Source organism: Camelus dromedarius, chromosome 21 (assembly GCF_036321535.1).
Source record: "Camelus dromedarius isolate mCamDro1 chromosome 21, mCamDro1.pat, whole genome shotgun sequence".
Taxonomy (NCBI): Eukaryota; Metazoa; Chordata; class Mammalia; order Artiodactyla; family Camelidae; genus Camelus; species Camelus dromedarius.
In genome coordinates, this window is record NC_087456.1 from 17040188 (window position 1) to 17063690 (window position 23503).

The window sequence follows — 23503 nt, forward strand, 5'->3', positions numbered from 1 at the left end:
ACTCCTCCCCTGTGGACAGCCCTCACTTGTCTGGGCTGTCAGTGCTCCTCTCTGACATGTGACTTCTTACTGGCCACAGCTTGGAAGTTAGTTAGGCCTGGGGTAAGCCTAAGAATAAACAGATTTTGAATGAGATCCAGTGAGGTGCCCCAGTAAGTAAAAGCTTGTAGCTTTGGGGAGTTTTGGCTGTGCAGTTTTGTTTTTGTGCATACTTTTGGGTTCTTGGTTGTCTTCCAAGTAGAGAAGGCCCTCACATACCTAGTTTCCAGATATGTGGTGTATCATCATAGATGTGGGATGCCTGGGTCACTGATTCAAGCTCAGGAAAAAGAATGTTGCATAAACCAGAAGTTCGGATTTCACTCGTAACTTGGATGCTAACTGAAGGAGTAACTCCAGGACATTCTCCAATTTCCTGATCTGTGAAATGAAGCTTCCAAAGCCTGTCTCGTGCATCTCCCAGGGCTGCTGTGGGGCTTACATAAATCAGTGCTCACGGGGAATTTCTAAAAAGTGTAAGGCTCTTACTCAAAACTAGGAAACTATTAGCATTCCTATATATTGTCTGGTGTATCTTAATCTTGCTTCATTATGAAGCATGATTTCTCCCACAGGCTTCTGAGAATGAACTTCAGACCCACCATTTCCAGAACAAACATATCCAGCACCACAAGCCAAGTCAGAAGTAGAGTATTTTTAGGCAGTGTTTAAAGTCCAAATATGGTACATTTAACCTTGACTCAAACAGTGTGGAAGTAATTTAGCAGTTTGTGGGTGGGGGTTAAGAAGGCCATATTACAATGGCACAAGGCAATGGAGCTAATTTTCTGCACAGAGATTGCTGAGAGAATTAAGCTTCAGAAAAGGTTTTTAAAAATATGACAGTTAAATTTTGGTGAATTCAACAATAAAGGTCTAAAGTGACAGGTAATTATAATAATAGATGTTTGAGCCGTAGACTTGAAGTATGCAGAATGATTTATGGGTATTCCAGCAACTCACTGTATCAGGCGAATACATTCTAATTTTTTTCCAATTAAAATATGAAAGCCACGAAGTAAGACAAAAATGGGGCAAAAAATTCAGCTGAGTAAATCTTTGTTAATATATTTGTTAAAATAAATGAGTTTCCTACATCTGACTGAGCCCTCAAAGAAAGCCAGTGAAACATAGTTAATAAGCTTTTATTGAAGGAAACAAGATCTGTATGTATGTAGCCAACAAGCCAATTAGTTTTACTTCAGTATTAAAAACAAAACAAAATAAAACTCCATGGTTAAAAATGGTATTTTTCTGCATATAAGTATTTATTTTCATAATGAATGGCATATTCTCAACCGTCATGAAGGTGATGTTAGAAATGTTACTAAATTGGTGTGGACCAGCTTTTGGTGGAGGGCACAGCTCCATCACCAAGCCCGACATAAAGAGTGAGGGTGAGGCTTCTGATGTGAATCATTTATCGTGTAATTTTTAATTTTTTAAATTGAGATATAGTCACTTTACAATGTTGGGTCAATTTCTGGTGTACAGCACAGTTTTTCAGTCATACATGAATATACATATATTTGTTTTCATATTCTTTTTCACTGTGAGCTGCTACAAGATCTTGACTATATCTCCCTGTGCTATACAGTATAAACTTGTTTATCTATTCTATATATACCTGTCAGTATCTATAAATCTTGAACTCCCAGTCTGTCCTTACCCACCCTTCCTCCCCTCTGGTAAAACCACAAGCTTGTATTCTATATCTGTGAGTCTGTTTCTGTTTTATATTTAAGTTCATTTGTCTGCTGTTTTTTTATTTTTTAGATTCCACATATGAGTGATACTGTAATTTTCAATTTTTGATACCAGTTCTTATATGATATGGCTTTAAGACTTACATGGTTATTAAACTCACTCTAGTTTGTTAATTCATGCATTCATTTGAATGGCAAATACCATATAATATCATTTATATGTGGAATCTAAACAAAATGATACAAATCTTAATTACAAACCAAAAATACAGGGGGTGAGAAGGGACTGGGACTTCAAAATGTAGAATAGATAAACAAGATTGTACTGTGTAGCACAGGGAAATATATACAGGATCTTGTGGTGGCTCACAGCCAAAAAGAATGTGACAATGAATGTATGTATGTTCATGTATAACTGAAAAATTGTGCTCTACGCTGGAATTTGACACAACATTGTAAATGACTATAACTCAATAAAAAAAAATGTTTGGAAAAAAAACAAAAATAGACTCACGGACATAGAAAACAAATTGTGGTTACCAATGGGGAAAGGGCAAAGAAGGAATAAATTAGGAGTTTGGGATTAACAGATTCACATTACTATATATAAAATAGATAAACAATAAGGACCTACTGTATAACGCAGGTAACTGTTCAATTTCTTGTAATAACATATAATGGAAAAGAATCTGAAAAAAAATATATGTATGCATGTGCATAACTGAATAGCTTTGTTGTACACCTGAAACTAACATTGTGAATCAATTGCACTTCAATTAAATAAACAAACAAATAAATAAAATTCCAAAAATAAGAAAAATGAAAAAAAAATAGATCTTTCTGGAGCAGCCCAGGTAATCTTCTAAATCAATACTGGAAAAATTAAGCATTTGTTTTCCTTCATTACATGTTGCCTAAGGAATATTAATTTGTTTCTGTTACATTTGCTGTTGCACTGCCTTTTGCTTTGGTTTGTTTTCATTTTGGTTCTGATTTACCTGCATTATAAATGGCCACTTCCTTAGGAGCTGAAACATGCCTTTGGAAGCTCATAAATTCTGAAACCAACGTCAGATCGGTGCTAGCACTAAATGAGGGTGACAGGATGTGCTGCAAGCGTGACCTCCTCTTGCCCGCTGGCACACCCACTCAGTCTTCAACACTCTACCTCAGTGCTTGGTTCTTTAAATGGAAAGAAAAGGGGACAAGAAGAGGGAATCAAAGACATTTTAAGCCTCAGAACCCTTCCTCATCACTAAGTCAGGCTATGACTTTAACCCGCTGGGAGACTCGAAAGAAGTGACCAGCTTGGGGAGGCAGGAGTGCAGTTCTTGTCAACATCTTACCAAATGGTTACTGTCGGAAATAGCAGCCGTCATGAAATCAGTGGCTTTAGGGTCAGTCAAGAACTATCACTATTCAGGTGCTCAAGCTATTGGGTAAAAAGCATCACTATTGGACAATTTCTTTGCTGTTTCTCCAACTGCCCATTGGACATCAGAACTGCCCCTTCCTCCTGATAGTCCCCGTTTCTGTACAGTATGGTCCTTGTCCCCACTGACCCAGATCCAGATGCTGAAGCAATAGCCACTGTTCCCTCTGGCTCATTCCTTATAACCCGTCAGTCCCTATGACACAGCTTTACCATGTCTCCTGCTGCACCTCCTTCTAGTTCTCACAGTCGCCATCTGTATCTGTCAGAGTTCTCCAGAGAAACAGAACCAATAGGCAATTTATATATGTTTATATATATATATATATATATATATATATAGAGAGAGAGAGAGAGAGAGAGAGAGAGAGAGTGCAAGCTAGCAAGTCTGATTTATATTAAAGAAATTGGCTCTCATGATTGTGGGGGTTGGCAAGTCAAATCTGGAGGGCAGGCTGGCAACTCAGATAGGATTTCTATGATGCAGTCTTGAGATCAAATTCCTTCTGATAACCTGTCTTTGCTCTTAAGGCCTTTGATTGACTGGATGAGGCCCTCCCAAATACGGGAGGATAATCTGCTTTATTCAAGTCTACTTATTTAAATGTTAATCACATCTAAAAACAGCCTTCACAACAACATCTAGACTGGTGTCTGACTAAACAAATGGGCACCAGAGCCTAGCTAAGCTGATACATGAAATTAACCTCCACACCGTCGTAATTCAGTCCTGTCACTTCCCTCTTCAATCTCGTCCACAGGCTCTCTCTCTCCCTGCTTTGTCAGCCCAAAATTTGTGCACTTTCTCTAGATCTGCTCCAGTGTTGTCAGGTCCTAGCCCCATCACACATCTTCAGTGTTTCCCCCACGGCCTGCGGGACTGAATCCACAGCCTACGCCAGGCACTTGCAGTCCTTCCCAAGCTTACCCTTGTCTTTCCTGGCCTTATGTGCCAAGGCCTTCCAACTGAACACCCTGGTCCTGCAAGAAATCGTTCAGGCATCTTCTAATCACACCAAGCCTTTTCCCAACTCTGTCTTTGTTCATGCTTAGAATCCCTTTCTCTCTTTAGCTCACTCATCACTTAAGAGTCAGCTCAAGTCCCATCTTCTCACTGTGTGACCTGCAGGAATGTTCCTCTTCCCAAGCCCCCCAGTACCTCACTGCTGGCCCTACCCATTCAGCGCCAGGATTCGTGGCACTTGACTTACGTAGTCGCACAGGACCCTGAATTCAGCAGGACTTGACTTAGAAGAAACTGGTGCCTGCTCTACGGCTCTGCTGTCACCGTCTTGAAATTCTTGATAATTTTTTAACAAGAGGCTCTATATTTTCATTTTGTACTTGGTCCCACAAATTACGTTGCTGGTCTCGTGTGGCAAATATCCTGGGTGGTCATATTTACTTTAAAGGATGCGTAAATATTTTGATTCAAACTGGACTGTAATTTTTTGTGGGTCTATGTCATTTTTTTTTCAAGCCTGCATCATGATTAGTACAGTTCTCTGAATCCAGTAAACACGAAATAACTATCTGTTGATTGTCTTTACCAGACGAAACTAAGCCTTGTCTTGCACTGTTAAATACTTCTGTTGTTAAGGAGACAGACTCTACAATCACCAGCTTTGGACTCACATATTTTTCTTAAGGTAGCGCATCGTGGTCAAAAGAACATTTGCCTGAGAGTCCTAAAACCTGACATAAAGGGATGAGGACTCACGGGTCAATGGCCAGGATATACCCACCCCAACCCTCCAACCCTTGTGCCTCAGGGGTCTCATCTGTGAAGGGGGTCATTGGTTTAGACCAGCCTTTTGGAAACAAGTAGGCTTCAAGGAATATTGGATCCATGAAATTAACTGAAAAGGAGTTCACGGCCAAACAGGCCAAACAGTTTTAATAAATGCTGCATACTTTCCACCCTCTTAGAGATGCACGAAGCACATCAGAGTATTAATGGCTCCGAGGAGTCCCATCAAAAAGAAATCTACTTAAACAAAACCCACAGTTTCTCATCTTAGGGAGTATAGAGTCCTTTTCTCAGGTAATCACCATGACTATCTTGCTGAAACAGCATTTCATACAACACACTTTGGAAGACACTAGACATTATTTTCTGAGGTAATTTCCAGTTCCAAGATGAAACACTTCAGGGATTCCTGCTACCAGGCAGGTCCTGGGCTGCCCGAGGTACAGGAGAAGGCCTGGGCAGGCAGCTAAGCAGCTGTGCCACCCCTCCCCGGGCGGTGGCGTCTCTGATCCCCCACACAACCATCGGAAGACTCCGTCTTAGTGCTCCTGAGCTCCCTGCCTCAAAAGCTGGCCTGTTTTAAGATATGCCTTTTTGGTCTTTACAGAATAAAGGTGGATTACAACTAAAACACACACGAACAGAGTTTCAATAGACCTATTCCTGTTTGTCTTAATTATATTTTAAAATGTTATTTAAATATCTCCCCTCTCCAGAGTGGCCAGATTCTTGTGACCAACGAACCCGTTGAACCCTACCTCCAACTCCAGGCTAGTAGTTCATTTAAGAGAATATGTTTGAAAAATTATAAAAGTGACTTTTTCTAAAAGTATGATTTTCACAGTTTCCTTTCTAGCTGCTTCTATTTCAGTATCACGCCTCCAGAGGCCTGTGGTTTGAAGATTGCTGTGCCCTTTTCTTTCTGTTTCACCCATTGGTTGGTTAGTCTTTTGTTTGCTTTGTTAGTACTGTATTTTTTGTTTCCTCTGCAGTATTTTTAGGAGCTCCCAAGATTGACACATCCAGACCCCTAGGTAGAAAAGCCCATGGCAATATTCACTTCCCTCCCACAGGACTCCCTGTGGCCACGGATCCCAGGGGGAGCACCCTGATCCACTGCAGGAGAATGATGTAGAGGCATGCACACATTGACTTCCCAATCTTTGACATTCAACCCAGAGGTTAAGTGAGTTTGTAGAACTCAAGTACTGAGCAAAAGCAGGCATCATTCTGTGGCCACCAAGTCATGTCATCCATAGGTTTGCAATCAGAAGGATGTGAATGAGTGAAGGGTGTCTACATGAATAGCACTGTTAGCTTCTCTTAAAGAAAACAGTGAGAGGAAATTTATAGTTTAGTATCACAGCAAAATCATGAGGGAAAATGATTTTTTATAAATGTAATTTATTTTTAAAAAAATTATTAGTGCTGAAGTAAGAACGAAGGGTTTGGAACTAGATGGCCTGGGATTGAATTCTTGCTTTGCCACTCCTTGGATGGTGATTTTGGGTCAGTTACTGATCTGTGACTGTTTCCTCCTTTGTAAAATAAAGTGATGACAGTAGTATTTACAAGAAAGGGTTATCGTTAAAATTCAGTGAGTTCATAATCTTTGATGCTTGGAAGAAAGCATAGAGAAGTCCATCAAGACATTAAAGCTGTTATTATTATTACTTGTATTATTTCTCCTACTTACTATAGATTTAAGGCAATAATTGATAGCAATAACCTGATTTCGCTAGAAAACGTCACAAAACACAATGCTAATGGAAGAGGTTGAGCTTGACACTTGGAAAATGTATTTTAATTCTTCATGTAATTGTTAGCCTCACACACAGCTTTGCTCAAACGAAAATCTGTTCTAACCCACGGGCCCTGCTGTGCGATGTTTTATGTCACATGAGGTAAAAGAAAAAGCCCACATACTCAAGCACAGCTGAAAGGAAAACTAATTTAACACAGACGATTAAGTGTAATAACATGACCCCAAGCAGCAAGAGCTAAGAGGAAAGGATGGACAAAGTAAGACACAGCATTTGTGCCCAAGTGTGGCGAGGAGGCAGAGAAGGGGTGGGTGCTGACGGAAGGGAGGTAGGTTGGCAGTTGACATATGGATGCAGGGGAGCCAACAGGATGTCAGATGTTCTTGCAGAAGGGTTTCAAACTCTTCCCCCTCCCCAGCTATGTCTCTTCTCTAGCCCATCAAAGAATATAGTGTCTTCCAAGAGGAAAATAGGCAAGATTATTAAGAAAATAGAAATGAGATTTATTTTAGGTTTTAAGAGTTTGATTTGGTAGTGAAAGATGAGAACATGGCCGCTTTGGGTGGGTTCATAACTGAATCGCAAGTTGCCAGGAATGAAATGAGCGCTGCAGATTTGGCCAACTTAACCATCCATGTAAGGATTATGAGACTCGTCACCAAATGCCCAATTCCTACATAGGTTAGTGAATATTCTACTATTTTAGAAGCAGCAATGGGATCTGCTCTGGTTTGGAGACGACAGCCATTCTTAGGTAGCTATGACAAATGAAGAAGTGTCCATAGAGCTATGACCACAGTGCCTGGCACAGATACAGCAGCCTTTTGGAAAAAAGGACACAAAGATATCTTCTTCACCTCCTCCCAATATCTGATCCCAATGGCGTCTTACCTGCTATTAAATTTGCAACCAACAGAAGAAAGCAGGTTTCCACAAAAGAAGTCCCCACGGGAAGTCCCTGGTGGCTTCCTCATCTTATTAAGGCCTGCAGCCTTTTCCCCACCCCACCCCGGGCTGTCCTTCCCCAGAGACTTGTTTCCATGGGCAGCTGGCGCGTGGGACCCTTCACCTGCCCTCTCTTTAAGGGGATGTTTGGAATGCTCAGCACTTTTTCATAGTTTTCCTCTTTGTGAATGTATTCTGGATTAGAAAATGAGTTTATTTTAAAATTCTTATAATACATGCATTCCATACTTAAGAAATAGCATGTTAATTCATTGAGGCTTTTAAAAGCATAACTTTGTTGGTAGATTTGAGCTGAAGTGGAGAAATCTAAGAAGTCCACTTTGTTTCCTCTCCCTCCCATCATGTGGTTTAGGAGCTGAGAACAAAGCAGCTTGGGACCAGGTCAGAGGGACATGTCTTCTAGACACACCTGGAGGACCCAACGCCACACAACAGCAACAGTGGAGAGGCTGTAAATCTCCAGTTCCTACTGAGAATGGCATTAAATGAAGCACAAGGAGTTGACCGGTCCTTACGAAAGGAAACAGAGAACCAGGTCCAGGCACTCAACCGCGTCTTCCTCTGGTCTTCTCCATAACTGAAGGGAAACTAGCTACAATTTAGGAACGTGTAAACCAGGGAACAGTGTAAGATAGCTTGTATTTTTCATAGGAATAATAAGAAATAACTTGCACCTTATCATTGCTCTGTATTTACCATGTTTAAAAGGGGGAAATTTCCATGTTTTACAATGGTTTCCAAAGGAAATAATATCCAAATGATGACATAGAAAAAGAATAAATATTTAAAAGATCAGTCTACCTTCCTACAAAACCAACAACAACAACAACCAAAATAGACGAAGGAATAATCCTCAAGCAAGGAAACCAGCCTTTGAATATAAGTGAGTCTGTCTACAGGAAAGAGTAGCAGGAAATAAAGAAAATCAAGATAACTTGCTTAAAAATTTGGAGAAAAATATCATTAAACCTCAATAATTCAAACCTCATTCAAATGGAATTCATAGAACTTAAGACCCTATCAGTTAATGACAAAGAAAATAAAATGTGGTGGTGGGGAAGTACATTTTCTAAAGAAAAAAAAAAAAAGCAAATGATGCTCAAGTTAAAAACCACTTGCAGAATTTACATATAATTAATATTGTTACAGAACCAATTTTTATCTATTTAATGTAGGAGAACCAGCTGAAAATTTCTGGGCAAACGATGCTTATTGGTTAGTTCTTTGTAAGTACAAAAAAAGCAAAAGATAGACTCAGAGATTTCCATAAAGCAGACTGTTTTTCTCTAAATAGTCTAAGTTAACAGAACTTTATACTATCATTGCCTCACGTCTTGTTTCTGAGATAAGCCAACACTGCCATAATCACTATTTTCTTTTATGTGTGTGTTTAAAGGGGCATCAGGCATCAATATACAGAATTCAAATTTATATCTTTCATATCTGAATTAATATTGGAAGAAATTAGCTTAAAACATTCAATATCAAAACTCAGTTCTCAGATCAAGTCTACCTTTCTTTATAACGGATGTATTTACCCCATAGGATAATTGTGTGGTTTAAATTAAACAATCCATTTACACGACTTAGAAACAGCACCTGGCATTCAATATAAGCTAGTTATTGTTGCTATTTTATTACTGATATTATTATTTCATTCAGAATCATTTTTATATCAGTAGGTAGCACCAAACTTCCTAGTAAACATAAAATAATATTTTGCCACAACCTTTGACAATGTCTTCATCCAAAATGAAACACGAAGTTTTCTTTCAGTGTCCCCTCCTTTGCTCAGAAGGGGGACTGTCTGTCTTATTCAAGACACCAAGCGCTTGGCCCGCGAGACTGGGCTACTCTGCTCCTCTTTACTGACAGAACTAGGAAACCGCCTTGGATAAGCTGTACTTTGGCTCCACACTGTTCCACCGAGAGGGAAATAACTGGGGTTTTAGTATTTCATTTGCCCATTTCTTTCATACCTGAGCACTTATATTTGCCTCACCCATGTAAAGAGGAAAGCTAGCTGGAGCGTGTGTGCATGAAAGGTGGCAGCTTAAGAAAGAGAACAGGGGAAGGGTGGAAATCGGGAGGCAAATGGTTACATGCCTGAAGCTAACAGTACAAACATAATGTTACCCTCTCTCAGATTTATCCTACGTGGTGTTGTCTTTCAAGCTATGGTCCTTGTGTCTGTCTGCACATCAGTGCTTTTGCCCCATAGGGACAAATAAAGTGCAGTGTAATTCACTGTTATCTCAGTGATGTTAATGTCACAAGAGCTCAGCTGAGACGTAGTATGTATGGACTCTGTGCATGCACGGTTGACTGGCCAGTCTTCTTATGCACCCAGAAATGGAAAACTTCCTGCCACTGCTTGGAAGGAAAGAGGTGACTGTAATCCTCTAGGGATCACCTCTGGCACAAATAAATACATGAAAATTAAAAAAAAAAGTTCAAGTGTATTTTCAAGATATTTGAACTTAATTATTTGCAAAGAGAAAGATGGTAACATCTTCACCTTAAGATTCATTAAAGGGATAACACAAATTATTATTCTACAACATACAATCCTAGACTGAATTTGCATGTTTTCCGCTGTCTTATAGATTATGTGATCTCATCCTGAAAATTCAGCTTTGTGTAATATAAATTACACACCCGCATCCTCTAAAGAATCTGGGAGCAGCACCTGAATTTTACAAAAGCCCCGAAGCCACGGTGGCAGCTTTTTTGGTAAGATGATTCTGACAAGGAAAGGTTTATCATTTCACTTTAAATCAAGGTGACCCTACTAAAGCTACGCAGTTAAAAATAATAAATGCTGTAGGTTTTATTTCCCTACAGTAGAGGTGACTGGATGCTTTAGGGAGGTAGCAGTTTTGACGATAAAGGAAAGATTACCTGTCCCAGGGATCGCCAGTCCAAACCGGCACTGCCGATGTAAACGTGCTGTTTGTCCACGATCCAGAAGGAGGACTGCAGCCGGCCCTTGTTGTAGGCGGTCATGTTCATGTAGGTCACCTCGGCTCCTAGGAGTTCAAGGAAATCCCAGTCAGCCTCTGGGTCAAGGCTGTGAAAGTGCCATCAGCCACCTATACCCGCAGCAACACTCATGGTCTGCAGCCATCCCAGTTGGCATTCAGGGAAGCCAAATATTTAAGTTAGAGGACCCTCAGGGGGTTACTTTGTTCCCAAAAAAGAATACAAAGGGAAAAAAAGAAGACTAAGGTTTTCGCTACTTATGGCTCTAGACTGTGACAAGATCATGGCTTCTCAGGTCAGATCTGATTCACATCCTGCGCTTTGATTTACGCTCAGATGGTGATATGTGCACCATGTTCCTTTTTCTTTTACTTTTAGAATAATTTCCATACGATGTTGCAGTCAATGAAAAGATCAGTAATGTGCTTAGTAATGTGGCTCTCCTCAGTAAGGAACTGGCCTTTTTTTTTTTTTTAAAAAGTAGTATAGTTGATTTACAATATTGTGTTAGTTTCAGGTGTACAGCAAAGTGATTCAGATATATATATATATATATATATATATATAAAATTATATTCATTTCCATTATAGGTTATTACAAGATATTGAATATAGTTCCCTGTGCCCTAATCTGGAGGTTTTCTAGCATGTCAACAGTGGAATACATATCTCCTCTCTTGGTGATTATCAGCAGTTTTCATTACTGGAGAATCCGTGCCTCACCGCTTTTTCTTTAGCACCTTAAAAACTCACTCCCCTCTCTTTCACCCAGCAAGGAATCAACATAAACGTGACAAAAGCGGCCTGTCAGGCGATTTGATCTGAGTAACTAAACAGTGTCCTGAAAGAGTGAAAACAAAGAAAGGAGGAATCTGAGGCTGCCGGACAGCTGCTTCTGCCATGCTGGTGGATTGCACACACCGACCACGTGTGCCAGGTGCCAGCTGGTGACTCACAAGGCTGTAAAGACCGGGCTGGGGTTGGGGGTGGGAGGGATAAGTGATAGTTTCACGTGGGAAAAGGCAGTTCCAATCGGCCAGAGAAGAAGGGACCTAGGGTATGTGTAACTTCTTTCTGGAATCCAGAAATAGATGACATCCTCAGTTTTTCTGAAGGGCAATTAAAATGAGGTAGATTTTTAACTGCAGCCATGAAGACAAAGGGTATACACTGGGGTGTACAGCTCAGAGCAAACCAGAGGGCAAAGAAATGCATAATTCAGGAAGAGATGTTTATTAGCACAGGATCCCACTCTCAGTTTAGGAGAGCGAAAATCCAGTCTTGTCTGTAAATTTAAGTCAGTAAATATTTATGGAGCACTAACAGTTCTGTGTACACAGCAGGGAATCCAGCTTAATTCACCAACCCGGTGCCTTCCAGTTCAGGGCGCTGTGGCAGGGATGATGGAAGACGGACATGGAGTTTTAGGAACTCTTCCTGGGCCAGCTTCTGTCCACTCTGCATCTTCTACAAATGGAGGTCTCTCTGCCACCCGCAAAATCAAAAGGCAGGTGCACATGTCAGAGCTCTTCGGTTTATCTGCTCAGGGCATCACTGACTGAAAGAATAATCAAGCACAACCTAACACTCTTCTGTTAAAGATTCAACAGTGTTTTTTTCTTTTTAAACTGAAACCCTGAAGTGTCATGTCTATTCATATCCCGTGTACTTGCTGGATGGTAAAGCTAATATATAAGTTCCTCAACATCATGATTTTTTTTGAACATCAGCTGGTATTTCCATTTCCTGATTCCAATATGATTGAGGAGGCAAAGGAGCAGCTTTTCTTTGTTCCTTAAAGCTCCCAGATTTTCTGGACCATTTTTCAAGTCTCATAATATATTCAGAACGAATATGTTTTCCATCTGAGATTAAACAGACGCATATTTTACCTGATACGGTGTGTCAGCCTCCGGTTGGGCAGGCACAAAATGTCTTGGGAGAGAGAAAATGCTCATGGAAGCCATTCTTTATGACAGCATGGGAAATGAGGGATTCACCCTATTTATATCCCTAAACTGTAGTTTAATATGACGGTGTACGCTGCAGAGGAATTTCATATTAGTAGGCACTTACGCTGCCCCAGAGTGCTCAGAATGTGGCAGAGGTGACCCGGGAAGGTTTGGCGCCTGATCATGGAAATAGGAGACGCACGTGGGACAACCAGGAAGTAAAACAGCAGTGTCTAATTGAGTTGCAGAACGTGTGGCATGGATTAGACACAGAGAAATTCAAACGTGGGAGAAACTCACTGGTACTTGACCTCGCAAGAACAGATTCTTCACCCAGTCAAGTGCTGGCTTTAAATTAGTGCAGATACACACAAGTCTCATAGGATCATGGGTTTAGAGAACACTGAGGGATAAGTATAACCAGGCTGTGATTTCCACCTGCTACTAGGGATCAAGGTATTGGAACAGAGTGTTGCTTCCTTTTGGAGAATGGGCTACTGAAAACTCAGCACAACTCAATATAGTTCTGAGATTTCAAGGGTCAAGATCTCAACTTCTCTTGATGCCTTAGGAGGTGATCAACCACTGTCTGTTGAATGAATATAACTTTCAAGCTATGAGCAGTTCTGAATGAAGACATCTTTTCCCAAGCGTGCTCTTTGTAACAGCCAATCAGCAAATACAGTTCTAGCTGAATCTCCAAACCAGAATAAGATGAACACCAAAACTCAGAAAGTCAAATGAAATTCAGAAACTTAATTAACCCCACATTACTTTCAAAATGTTATTGAGTTGTTTTACAATATTAAACTAATCATGTAAAACTCCACTCAGTTTGAGGACGTTCCATCATTACTAATGATGCTAGGAGTAATTGTTCCAAGGAAATTTCCATGCTGTTCTTTTCCCAACAGCACATAGGATGCTCCTGCTTTCCAAACCTGAACCACTATAATGTTGACTTGCTTGGATAAGGAAAAGAAAAAAAAAAAAAAAAAGAAGCCTTTTTAGAGAAGGCTAATTTGAAAGATAAGCATAATTTGCATTCAGGGAAAAATAAAATCAGAGTCAAGGTGCTACAGAAGCTTTTTCAGTAATGCTGAGGCATGAGCCATCTCTACTTAGGCACAATCATGGGACACAGCAGCATGGGCTCTCCACTTTCCCATTTTCTCAGGTTGGCATTTGTCTTCTCATCACCTTTGCTTTGTGAATAATTGGATTCATTCCTCAGCCTCTCTGTTGAATGTGGCAGCGTCAAGTCAAGGGCTGCCGTTCAGTGCAGCGTGCGGGGACTCGGTGGTGTGGATTCCTTGGCGAAAGCATAGTCTGGCTCCGTGAGGAAGCACAGACCCATTTTCAAGCCTGTCAGGATGAGTTAAATCCTGTCTCTGAACACCCCCTCCTCAGAACCACAGGAGAGATTTAGACTCCACTGGTAGTTTTAATTCACTCTCATCCAATATTTATAAGTGTTGGCATTTTCAGCTGAGAAGCCCTTTGGAATATAAACAAGGCAGTTTCTCTGGGAGACTAGTGGGTGGGGAGGGGGATTTGTTCTTTAGGCCAAATACCCCAAGTAGAGACCTGCCGAGCAGAGAAGTCGGCTCTGGCCCTGGCGCTGCCCAGCTCTGTGGCCCCCTCCATGAGCCCCAGCTGTGGGCTTGGATCTTAAGGCAGCTTTTACGGAGTGAACTAATTTCTCCCCTCCTACCTTCCCCCCTCCCTTCCTTGATAGCACTTCCTCCTTTATAAAATATGCATTAATATTGGGAACGATCCTATACAGTAGCTACCATTACTGACCCGTTGTAGAAATCAGGAGACTGAGGCTTGGAGAGGTTAAACGACTCAAAGAAGTCACCCAAGTGGCAAAGCCAGGGACACATCCCAACTCTAAAATCTGAGCTTTTAGCCTATCACCTTATACTTATGTAGAAAAGACCCAACACACACACACACACACACACACACACACACACACACACACACACCAGAACAGGACCACCTATAAGCTCATCACTCAGTGCTAACCCCCATTAAAACCTGAGTAGATCTTGTCACGTATGTAAAATGAGATCATCCTTGAACAAAAGTGGAACAAGACAGTAGCTCCTGTTTTGGAGACTGCTACTTTTCACTGAGCAGTATAATCCAAACGCTTTCCCCATGTCAGTGGCTATTGTCCCCTGACATGACATGGAGGATGCAGCCTTCTCTCATGGGGATGTCCCAAGTGTTTACCATCCCGATCTCTTTCTAATCTCAGGAACTGTGTACAGTGAACATATTGGTACACAGTTTTTTGTGAACAAAGCTCTGAGCAGGCACTGGGGCAACCGGAGGTGATTGGCCGGGAGAAGAAAGAGTTGTTGGCTGCAGCACGACCCCATCGCAAGTGAGTCCCATCTCTGCCGAGGCTGTGGCCATCCACCTGCACAAACCTCACCGTGACGCACAGCACCTCTGGTCTTGCTGTTTCTTATCCAGATGTCACACCTCTTGTTAATAACAGCACTTAGCAAACCATTGTTGTCTTTAGTTCTATGTAGTTCTGTGGTTACTATCAGTTATTTTCTATGTATTAGCTATTCTACTTTTTGTTATAATTATTTTGCATGTGCCCTTTCCTCCAGAGGAACCATCATTTAGTAGTTTCCTTAATAATTCTAAAAAATCATGTATCTCTACACTCCCTCAATCCCTTTGCCAAGGATTGCTGAAAAATAACAAAAAAACTATGAGCTGGGTGTTCAAACGATAACACTCAACTTTCCGTTGAGAAGGAACTCACTCAATGCTTCGCCCTAAGTCTGGGTTAATTAGCCTTAAGGATACACGAAGGACCCCAGCAAGCCACACGTGCTCTTCTGACTCCCCACCCTACTTTCCAACTGGGCAAATGACTAGAGGGAAAAGAACAGTCAAAATAGTGTCCTTCTTTCTGATTTCCCCAGGAGTTCCTTGAAGGAACAGAATTGCAAAGCAAAGCAGTTTGAATTATATCAACCCTTGAGATACCATTTTTATGATTTTTCCACCAGAAGAAAGGTACTATGTAAATTTCTACGACAGTAGGCATTGACATAGCGTTTATATTTTCAAAATGCTTGTATCATTTACCAGCTAGCATCATGTTTGAGGACCATCATAAGCTTTAAATATGGGATATTCCCTTTTTTTCAGTAGAGTTCCAGTAGTACAGGAAAAGTTATCCCCTCCACACCTGGCAGGTCTTAATCACGTGAGACAAAACTGTCAGCGCTTCTCAATGTTCTGATTTTAAATTTAGCAACTTGCCCCACGGCCTGGTCCTTGCCACAGAAAATTACAATACCTGACGTTACAAAAATCAAGACTCGGTCTGAAATCTGGAAAATCTGAAAGCTGCTTTCTCACACACCCAAAGCTTGGGCTGTTTATTCAAGCAACATGTATTTATTGCCTGCATGTGTCAGACATCACATCTCTGTCTCCTCCTCACTGAGGTTAAAGCCTAGAAGTAGAAGCGTGCGTCCCAGAGTGTGGTGGATGCCAGCAGACTGGGAAGCCCTGGGGGCTCGTGCAAAGGGGCCTGACTCGGGTTGAAGGCCTGTGGGAGAGGCCTCCTGCAGAAACCCAGACGGGGGGTTTCTCTTCTAAGCTGCTATTTGATTCCAGATTCTGTGTGTTGTTGTTTTTTTAAACCAAGTCCGTCTCTCACCTGTGCTATTATTTACTTAATCCTATTTAAATCAAATTTGGAGGCATTACTTTTTTAACTTAGCTTGGCCTTAAGCATTAATACCCATAAAATAAGGAGTCTGATGTGCTAGTTATTTTATCTCAACACATAAGCGCACCAGCAGGGCCATGGGCGCTCCACGCTGGAACACACTGCTGAAGGTGACGGCCAAGGCTGACAAATGTTAAGCAAGGGAGGGGCTGGGGAATGTGCTGATTTTTAGGAGTATCCTTTTGTTAAACTGATTAAACAAGGAGGCCATTAGACCAAGGCGGCTTTCATGCTGTGGTGGCTACGGAAGCAAACCCAAACCTACTCCTGTAAGTGCCTCAAGGCTATGAAATTGAGGCACTCCGGGCCACCCATCACAACAGCCAACTAAGCCTGAAGCCGCAACCAACCAAATAATGCCTTCCCTTTGCTTCTGCGCTTTCTCTCTTCTCTTTCCCCCTGATTTGATGGCTTTAAGCATTTCTATTCTAGAGATACTAGAATTCGGAGAGGACATCCTTTGGGAGGTGAAAATGAATACAGGAATTTAGACAAAAACACATATTTATATAAACATAAATGAAGGAATAAATTATAATGTTCCTGAAAGCCTCATGATTCCTAGAGACCTTATGACCATCATTTCTGGCCATTTGCACATCCGGGCTCTGAAGGAGACCGAGACGCAGGTTTTTCTCTTTGGTTTGCTCATCGCTGACGTTGAGCAGTGCCTGCCCTGCTCGAAGCTGCCACACAGAGGACGGCCACCGTGTGCGTTAGTGAGGGAGAGCTTTTACTTCTGTGACTTTGTGTCTGTTTTCAATTTTGACATTCCAGATACATCTGCTTTTTTAATGCACAATCATAAAGGCAAATGAACCAGTTGCATATCCAAAGACGATTTGGAAATGAGATTAGAACAAGGCCTTCCTTTCATCAGAAAATCATATGGCTGGGTGTGTGCTTTAAGGGCAAAAGTGAATTCAGTTCCGACTAAGAGGGGCTGAAAGGACAAACACAAAAATAACACACCTGGGTAAGAGACAGAGGCTAGAATGGATGTGACTTATGAAGTGTTTATTATGAGCTAAGCACCTGCACCAGATGCTTTTCATACATTCTCTAATTTATCTTTTATAGACCTCAAAGAGTTACTATTATCCCCATTTTACTGAAAGAGACACTGAGGTTCAGAGAAAGTGAGTAACTTGCCTGAGGTTACATCACGCAGTAAATGACAGGTTCAGATTTTTAGCACAAGTCTATATGACACCAAAGCACAGGCTCTTAGGTGCTATGCTAATTAACAGTAAAGTGTAACGTGTTCAAAGAAGCCCCTGCCTTACTGGTATTCTGTAAAGAAACGTAGAAGGCAGGGTGTCTTGCGGTGAATTTTGACTGCTGTGAATAGAACAAAGGCAGCCTTCATGCACTCAGGCATAAGCTGAAGTGGCATCCACTTTGAGAAGGTGTGAAATGAAAGCAGACTCTGATGGAAAGCATGCCTGAGTGACAGCAAGGGCGCCTTGACTTCTGTCTTGGCCATTCTCACAGCAGCCTCACCTGCTCTTCTACACAAAGTACCCCACACTCAAGACCTTCACTAGGGCAGTCCTTTACCTTGGCAACAAAAGACCTTATGAAGGGCTCAGGTGTCTTACATGGTGGAAATGAATGCCAGAATAATATAAAATTTACTATGGGGAAATTACTAAAATACATTTGGTAATGTTAACCTGGAATTAATACATACAACCATACCTACTTGTACAATTAGATTTTGGAATAATTACAGATCGGTAAAACCCAAGTAAAAAAGTCTCAACAAACATAAAAATCTCAAATTATGCTACACTTATTTGGAACAAGCAGTTCAAAAATCACCTTGTAAAATTTCTAAGTTGGAAACTGGGGCAGCTTGTATTAATTTTAAAGTTTACAAATGCCCCTATTCTCAGATTTAGGACTAGAGATTCCTTTTAGGTTTTGTTAAACCTAATCCATGAATGTGAGAATAAAAGCGTGGCTTATCAATGATGAATGAGTACACCTTTCTTGAATTCAAATAACCAATGGCAAGGACCATATTTAGAATGTGACAGAATGAACATAGCACCCCTCCTCCTTTTTAAAAAAAATAATATGGCTGAAAGAAAATCTGCACATAATAATTTTAAAAATCAAAAGAATGAAACTGGACTCCAATCTACACCACTCACAAAAATAAACTCAAAATGGATTAAAGACTTAAATGTAAGATCAGCAACTGTCAAACTCTAGGAAGAAAACACAGGGAAAATACCACCTTGACATTGGTCTGGGCAATGATTTTTTTTTGGATATGACACCAAAAGCACAGGAAACAAAAACAAAAATAAAGAAGGGGTTCTATATTAAATTAAAAAGCTTCCTTTGCAAAGGAAACAATCAAAACGAAAAGGCAACCTACAGAATGGGAGAAAATATTTGCAAATCATAGATCTGATGAGGGGTTACTATCTAAAGTACATAAATAAAAACACAGCTCAGTTGCAAAAAACCAAATAAAAAAATTAGGAAAAGGACCTTGAACAGACATTTTCCCAAAGAAGACACACAAATGGTCAACAGGTACCTGACAAGGTGCTCAACATCACTAATCACCAGGGAAATGCAAATCAAAACCGCAAGATGTCACCTCACGTGTTAGGATGGCTCATATAAAAAAGCCAAGAGATAAGTGTTGGTGAGAATGCAGAGAAAAGGGAATCTATGTGTACTGTTGGCCAGAATGTAAATTGCTGCAATCCCTGTGGAAAACAGTACAGATGTTTCTAAAAATAAATTTTAAATAGAGCTAACATTTGATCCAGCAGTCTCACTTCTGGGTACATAATCAAAAGGAACAAAATCAATTATTTTGAAGAGATACCTGCACTCCCATGTTCATTGCAGCATTATTCACAATTGCCAAGATATGGGACCAAAACAAGCATCTGTGGATGGATGACTGGATAAAGATGTGTGCATACACACACACACAAACACACAATGGAATATGCTGCTCAGCATGTGCAAGAAGGAAATCCTGCCACCTGCAACAACACGGGTGAACCTAGAGGACATTATTCCAACTGAAATAAGCCAGACAGAGAAAGACAAATACTATGCTGTCTCACTTAAGTGAGGAATCTAAAAGAAAAAGTCAAACTCATAGAAACAGAGAGTAGAATGATGGTTACCAGGGACTGAGTGGGTTTGGGATGCGGGAGGGTGGGAGAGACACAGAGATGCTAGTCAAAGGTTACAAACCTTCAGTTATAAGATGAGTAAGTTCCCTGGATCTAATGTACAGCATGGTGACTACAGCTAATAATACTGTATTGAACACTTAAAATTTGCTGAAAGTAGATCTTTTAAAAAATTATTTATTTATTTTTTGGTTTCTTTTGGGGGGGTAATTAGGTTTGTTTATTTATTTACAATTTTTTTTTGTTTCTTTGCTTTTTTTTTTTTAGGGGGGGAGGTAATTAGGTTTATTTATTTATTTATTTTTAATTGGGGTATTGGGGACTGAACCTAGGACCTTGTGCATGCTAAGCATGCGCTCTACCACTGAACTATACCCTGCCCCTGAGAGTAGATCTTAAGCCTTCTTACCACACACACAGAAAGAGGTAACTGTGTAAGGTGATGGATGTGTTAATTAACCAATTTTCACTTCTTGTTCTACAACAGGTTATTAAGCATGCAGAAATAAAATATAATTAATGATTTACTTAAAATAGAGTTGTTACTAAGAAAAATGAAAAGGGTTATCTTCTGATTTCAAATATTAACATTCTGACTTAAATGAATAAAACTTAGGCACAAGGAAATGCTAATTCAGTATTTACTGTCTGTACAGTGCTTTGTGGGCAGAAAGCCAAAATAAGCCAAAGGTGCCCAAAGAGGGCTCATTAGGGTCCCATTGCTCTTGTTTATTTACTAGCGTGGGTAAGGCTATGTCTAATTAATTCCCTTGCTTGGCATATGGTGCTAATGGAGGGAAGTTGAGGTCAGTTTTTCTCAAACCACAGACCGTCTGAGCCAGTCACCCAGCAAATGTATGAGTTTATTCACAAAAGAGGCAGATGAGGGGATGTGGAGGGATGAGGGCTGTTACAGTGGCTGAAAGTGTACCCAAAGGGCATGCTTTGTAGTCCCTTCACAAAGAACAATCAAAATGAAACCATGTGGATAAAAAGATTGAGAAATCTAGAACTTTAATTTTTGAATCTCATATAGAAAAGATCTGAAGATTATCTATCTATCTATCTATCTATCTATCTATCTATCTATCTATCATCTAAAGAAACCAAAGAGGAAAGAAAATTCCAGACACATTAATGCTCTAGCTAAACAAAACAAAATCCCATAAAGGAGTTCTGTTATCAGCTCCTCAAAGACGTTGCAAGTATCTGTGGGCAGAAGCGCCTAAGCTCTAGGTTTAATCACTCAAGGTTTGCATGCTGAGAAAGGAAGGGAGTGGGAGAGAAACACATGTTTGATTCTATTGAAACACTAACCCAGCCAGGACTGGGCTGACACAGCCAAGCCCAGTATGAGACTACCGCCAGAAGAGAGAGGGGCGGTAAGGGAAGGTTCAGTAAGGAGGTCCCCCGAGCTCGAGGATGAATTTCTTTCTATTGTTGCATAATGGCTAGTCATCAGCAATGAGGAAAATCAAAACAGCGTCTAGTGACAGTTTAACTTACAACCTAAAGTTATTTACATGAGCAACCTCTTAGCAGACAATGCCAGTGGGACCAGTCACCCCAGTCTTTCAATGTCCTGTTACTTTTAGCTCTGAGTGTTTTCTATTCCTCTCCTTTTCAAAATCAAGCTTTCACAACTATTTCTTCTCTTTCCATTTAAGCTGCAACTTCGTATACCCAGCACTGCATCCCTGTGTTTCTTAAGAACCAGCCCAGCCTGAATTTTCTGAATTTCTAATTCCTGAGTATGATCACTGCACTTACAAAGAAGCCCTGTTACAAGAGGTTTGGTTTAGATTCTACCTCCCTCAGTGTCGTATTAGGAAAGGTCAAGTTTGATTTCATTTAACTTAATTATTAAAAGGCTTCTAAGTTGAGTTTTCTAATTTATTGTTGAATTTTAAAGTAACCCTCATTACCGTATGTCACTGATTCTGAAGCAGTTTCCACACCGTAACATCTCTGACACTGCGATGCATCTTATGATTGCTGTAGACAGGGTGGCAGTTGTGACAAAGTTGTCACATCACAGTCTTGGATATTATTGCTAGTAGTATGACAGGGACCCAGACATTTCTCAATATTCAGCCAAGCAACCACTTAAGAGCCTTTAGAGGAAGGAATATTAAGGCCTGCTGACTGTCAGAATATCTTCCTTTAGCATTTTCGAGTAAGCTTGGAAAACAAGCATAATGCATGCCTGCTTAGAAAAAGAGACAAAGTAGAGAATCTGTTTCTTAAAGCTGCAGAGTAACCATCAACACTCTCGATGGTACAGAGATATGTTCAGTGGAAAACATGGACTTCAGTGACCCAGACACAAAAAGTGATTCAGAAAAACTGGAGTCTGTGTAGATGGCTTAAGAATTTCTTGATCAGTTTATCTCACTTCTATCAGTCTTCACTACCAAACTGAGCTCTTTGAGGTCAGGCTCATGTCTTCGTCAGTTTTCTATCTTTAAACTCTAGTTTGCTGGCATGTGTCAGATATTCAAGGAATAGTTGCTGAATAAATATTGAATGAGCAATGGAAGAAACAAAGACAGTTTAAGACCAACTGGGGAAAAGAGAGGACGTCTAAAGGAAAATGTTATGGGTAAGGTTTATAAGGGATCTTGAAAGGATGAAGAGGAGCTTTAAGGAGGGTGTTTCAGGCACAGAGAAAAGCATGTTTTAGGAAATAGCCCTGAAAAAGCATGTGTGTTTAGGAAATCACAACTAGTTTTCAGATACTTTGAAATTCAACAATAAGAAATGGTAAGAATGAAACGGAAAAGAAAGATTTCAGATCTAAATGGTTTCAAATGTTGTTTTTTCTTCTTTCTAAAGGAGTGTGGACCTTATTTCTAGGCCACTGATTCTAATCCCTTATGCCTTTTATTTCACTAGTCATTTTATTAAAGAATTATGTGATGATAAATAAGTAAATGCCTGTTTTTGCCCAAAATGAAATTATTTTCTGACTTCATTATTTTATTTTTAATTTTTGATAGACTCCTGGTAAACACTTCAATCATATTATAGTAAGTACACTGAATTGCTATGGTTTTGAAAGACAAATAAAACATAATTCTCCTTAATTATAAATCTCATTGCAACAAAGCTATAAAATAAAAAGATTAAAAATACAGTAGTGGGCAGGGGGAGATGAATAGGCAGAGAACAGAGGATTTTTAGGGCAGTAAGAATACTCTGTGTGATATTATAATGATGGATGTATGCCAGTATACATTTGTCCAAATTCATAGAATATATAACATCAAGATTGAGTCCTAAGGTAAACTTTGGATTTGGGGTCATTATGATGTGTCAATGCAGGTTCATCCTCGGTCAAAAATATGCCTGTTGGATCAGTGATGTTGATAACTGAGGCAGCAATGCATGTATGGGGGCGGGAGGTATTCAATAAATCTCTGTATCTTCCTCTTAATATTGTTGTGAACCGAAAACTGCTCTAAAAATAGTTTCTAAAAATGCAATGGTATTACCGAGCCATCATACTTTGCTTACGACTAAAAGACACAGCCAGAAATAAAAATTGTACTGATTGTATCAAATTTCAGTAAAACTGCTGTGATGTTACCAGTATCGGGTCTGATGAAAAACGGGACCTCAAAGGCATTTGCTGGGAGGCATGAGCAGAGAGAACAGGACTTAAGAGATAAGTCACATCAATTCCCAGTACGTTAAATGTTGGTAGCAGATGGCACACCCTACTTGAGGGCGGATAAGCCTCCAATGGGAGGAGATAATTGAAATACATATATCCAATGAAGGATTCAAATCCAGCCTAATAACCAAGAACAGGCCAATTAAGAGAAAAAAAAAAACAAAAATAAAATAACAGTGGGCAAAATACTCTAACAGGCACTTAAACAAAGAAGATAACAGCAATAGTCAATAAGTATATGAGAAGATGCTCACTAGCATTAGTCATTATGGAAATGAAAATTAAAATCACA

The 23503-nt window shown here is 40.2% G+C and overlaps 1 protein-coding gene across 4 annotated transcripts in view; it reads right to left on the minus strand.

Moving 5' to 3' along the window:
* The window catches only part of PLD5 (phospholipase D family member 5), a 213747-nt gene that overhangs the window by 52320 nt on the left and 137924 nt on the right, over nt 1-23503 (minus strand). For 3 of the 4 annotated variants that reach the window (XM_031438542.2, XM_064477213.1, XM_031438543.2), the window contains one exon: nt 10558-10685. In XM_031438542.2, coding sequence (XP_031294402.1) covers nt 10558-10685 — 128 coding nt within the window. Of the gene's footprint in view, nt 1-10557; nt 10686-12004; nt 12187-23503 lie in introns of those variants that run through there. The other variant, XM_064477214.1, reaches the window with a different exon arrangement.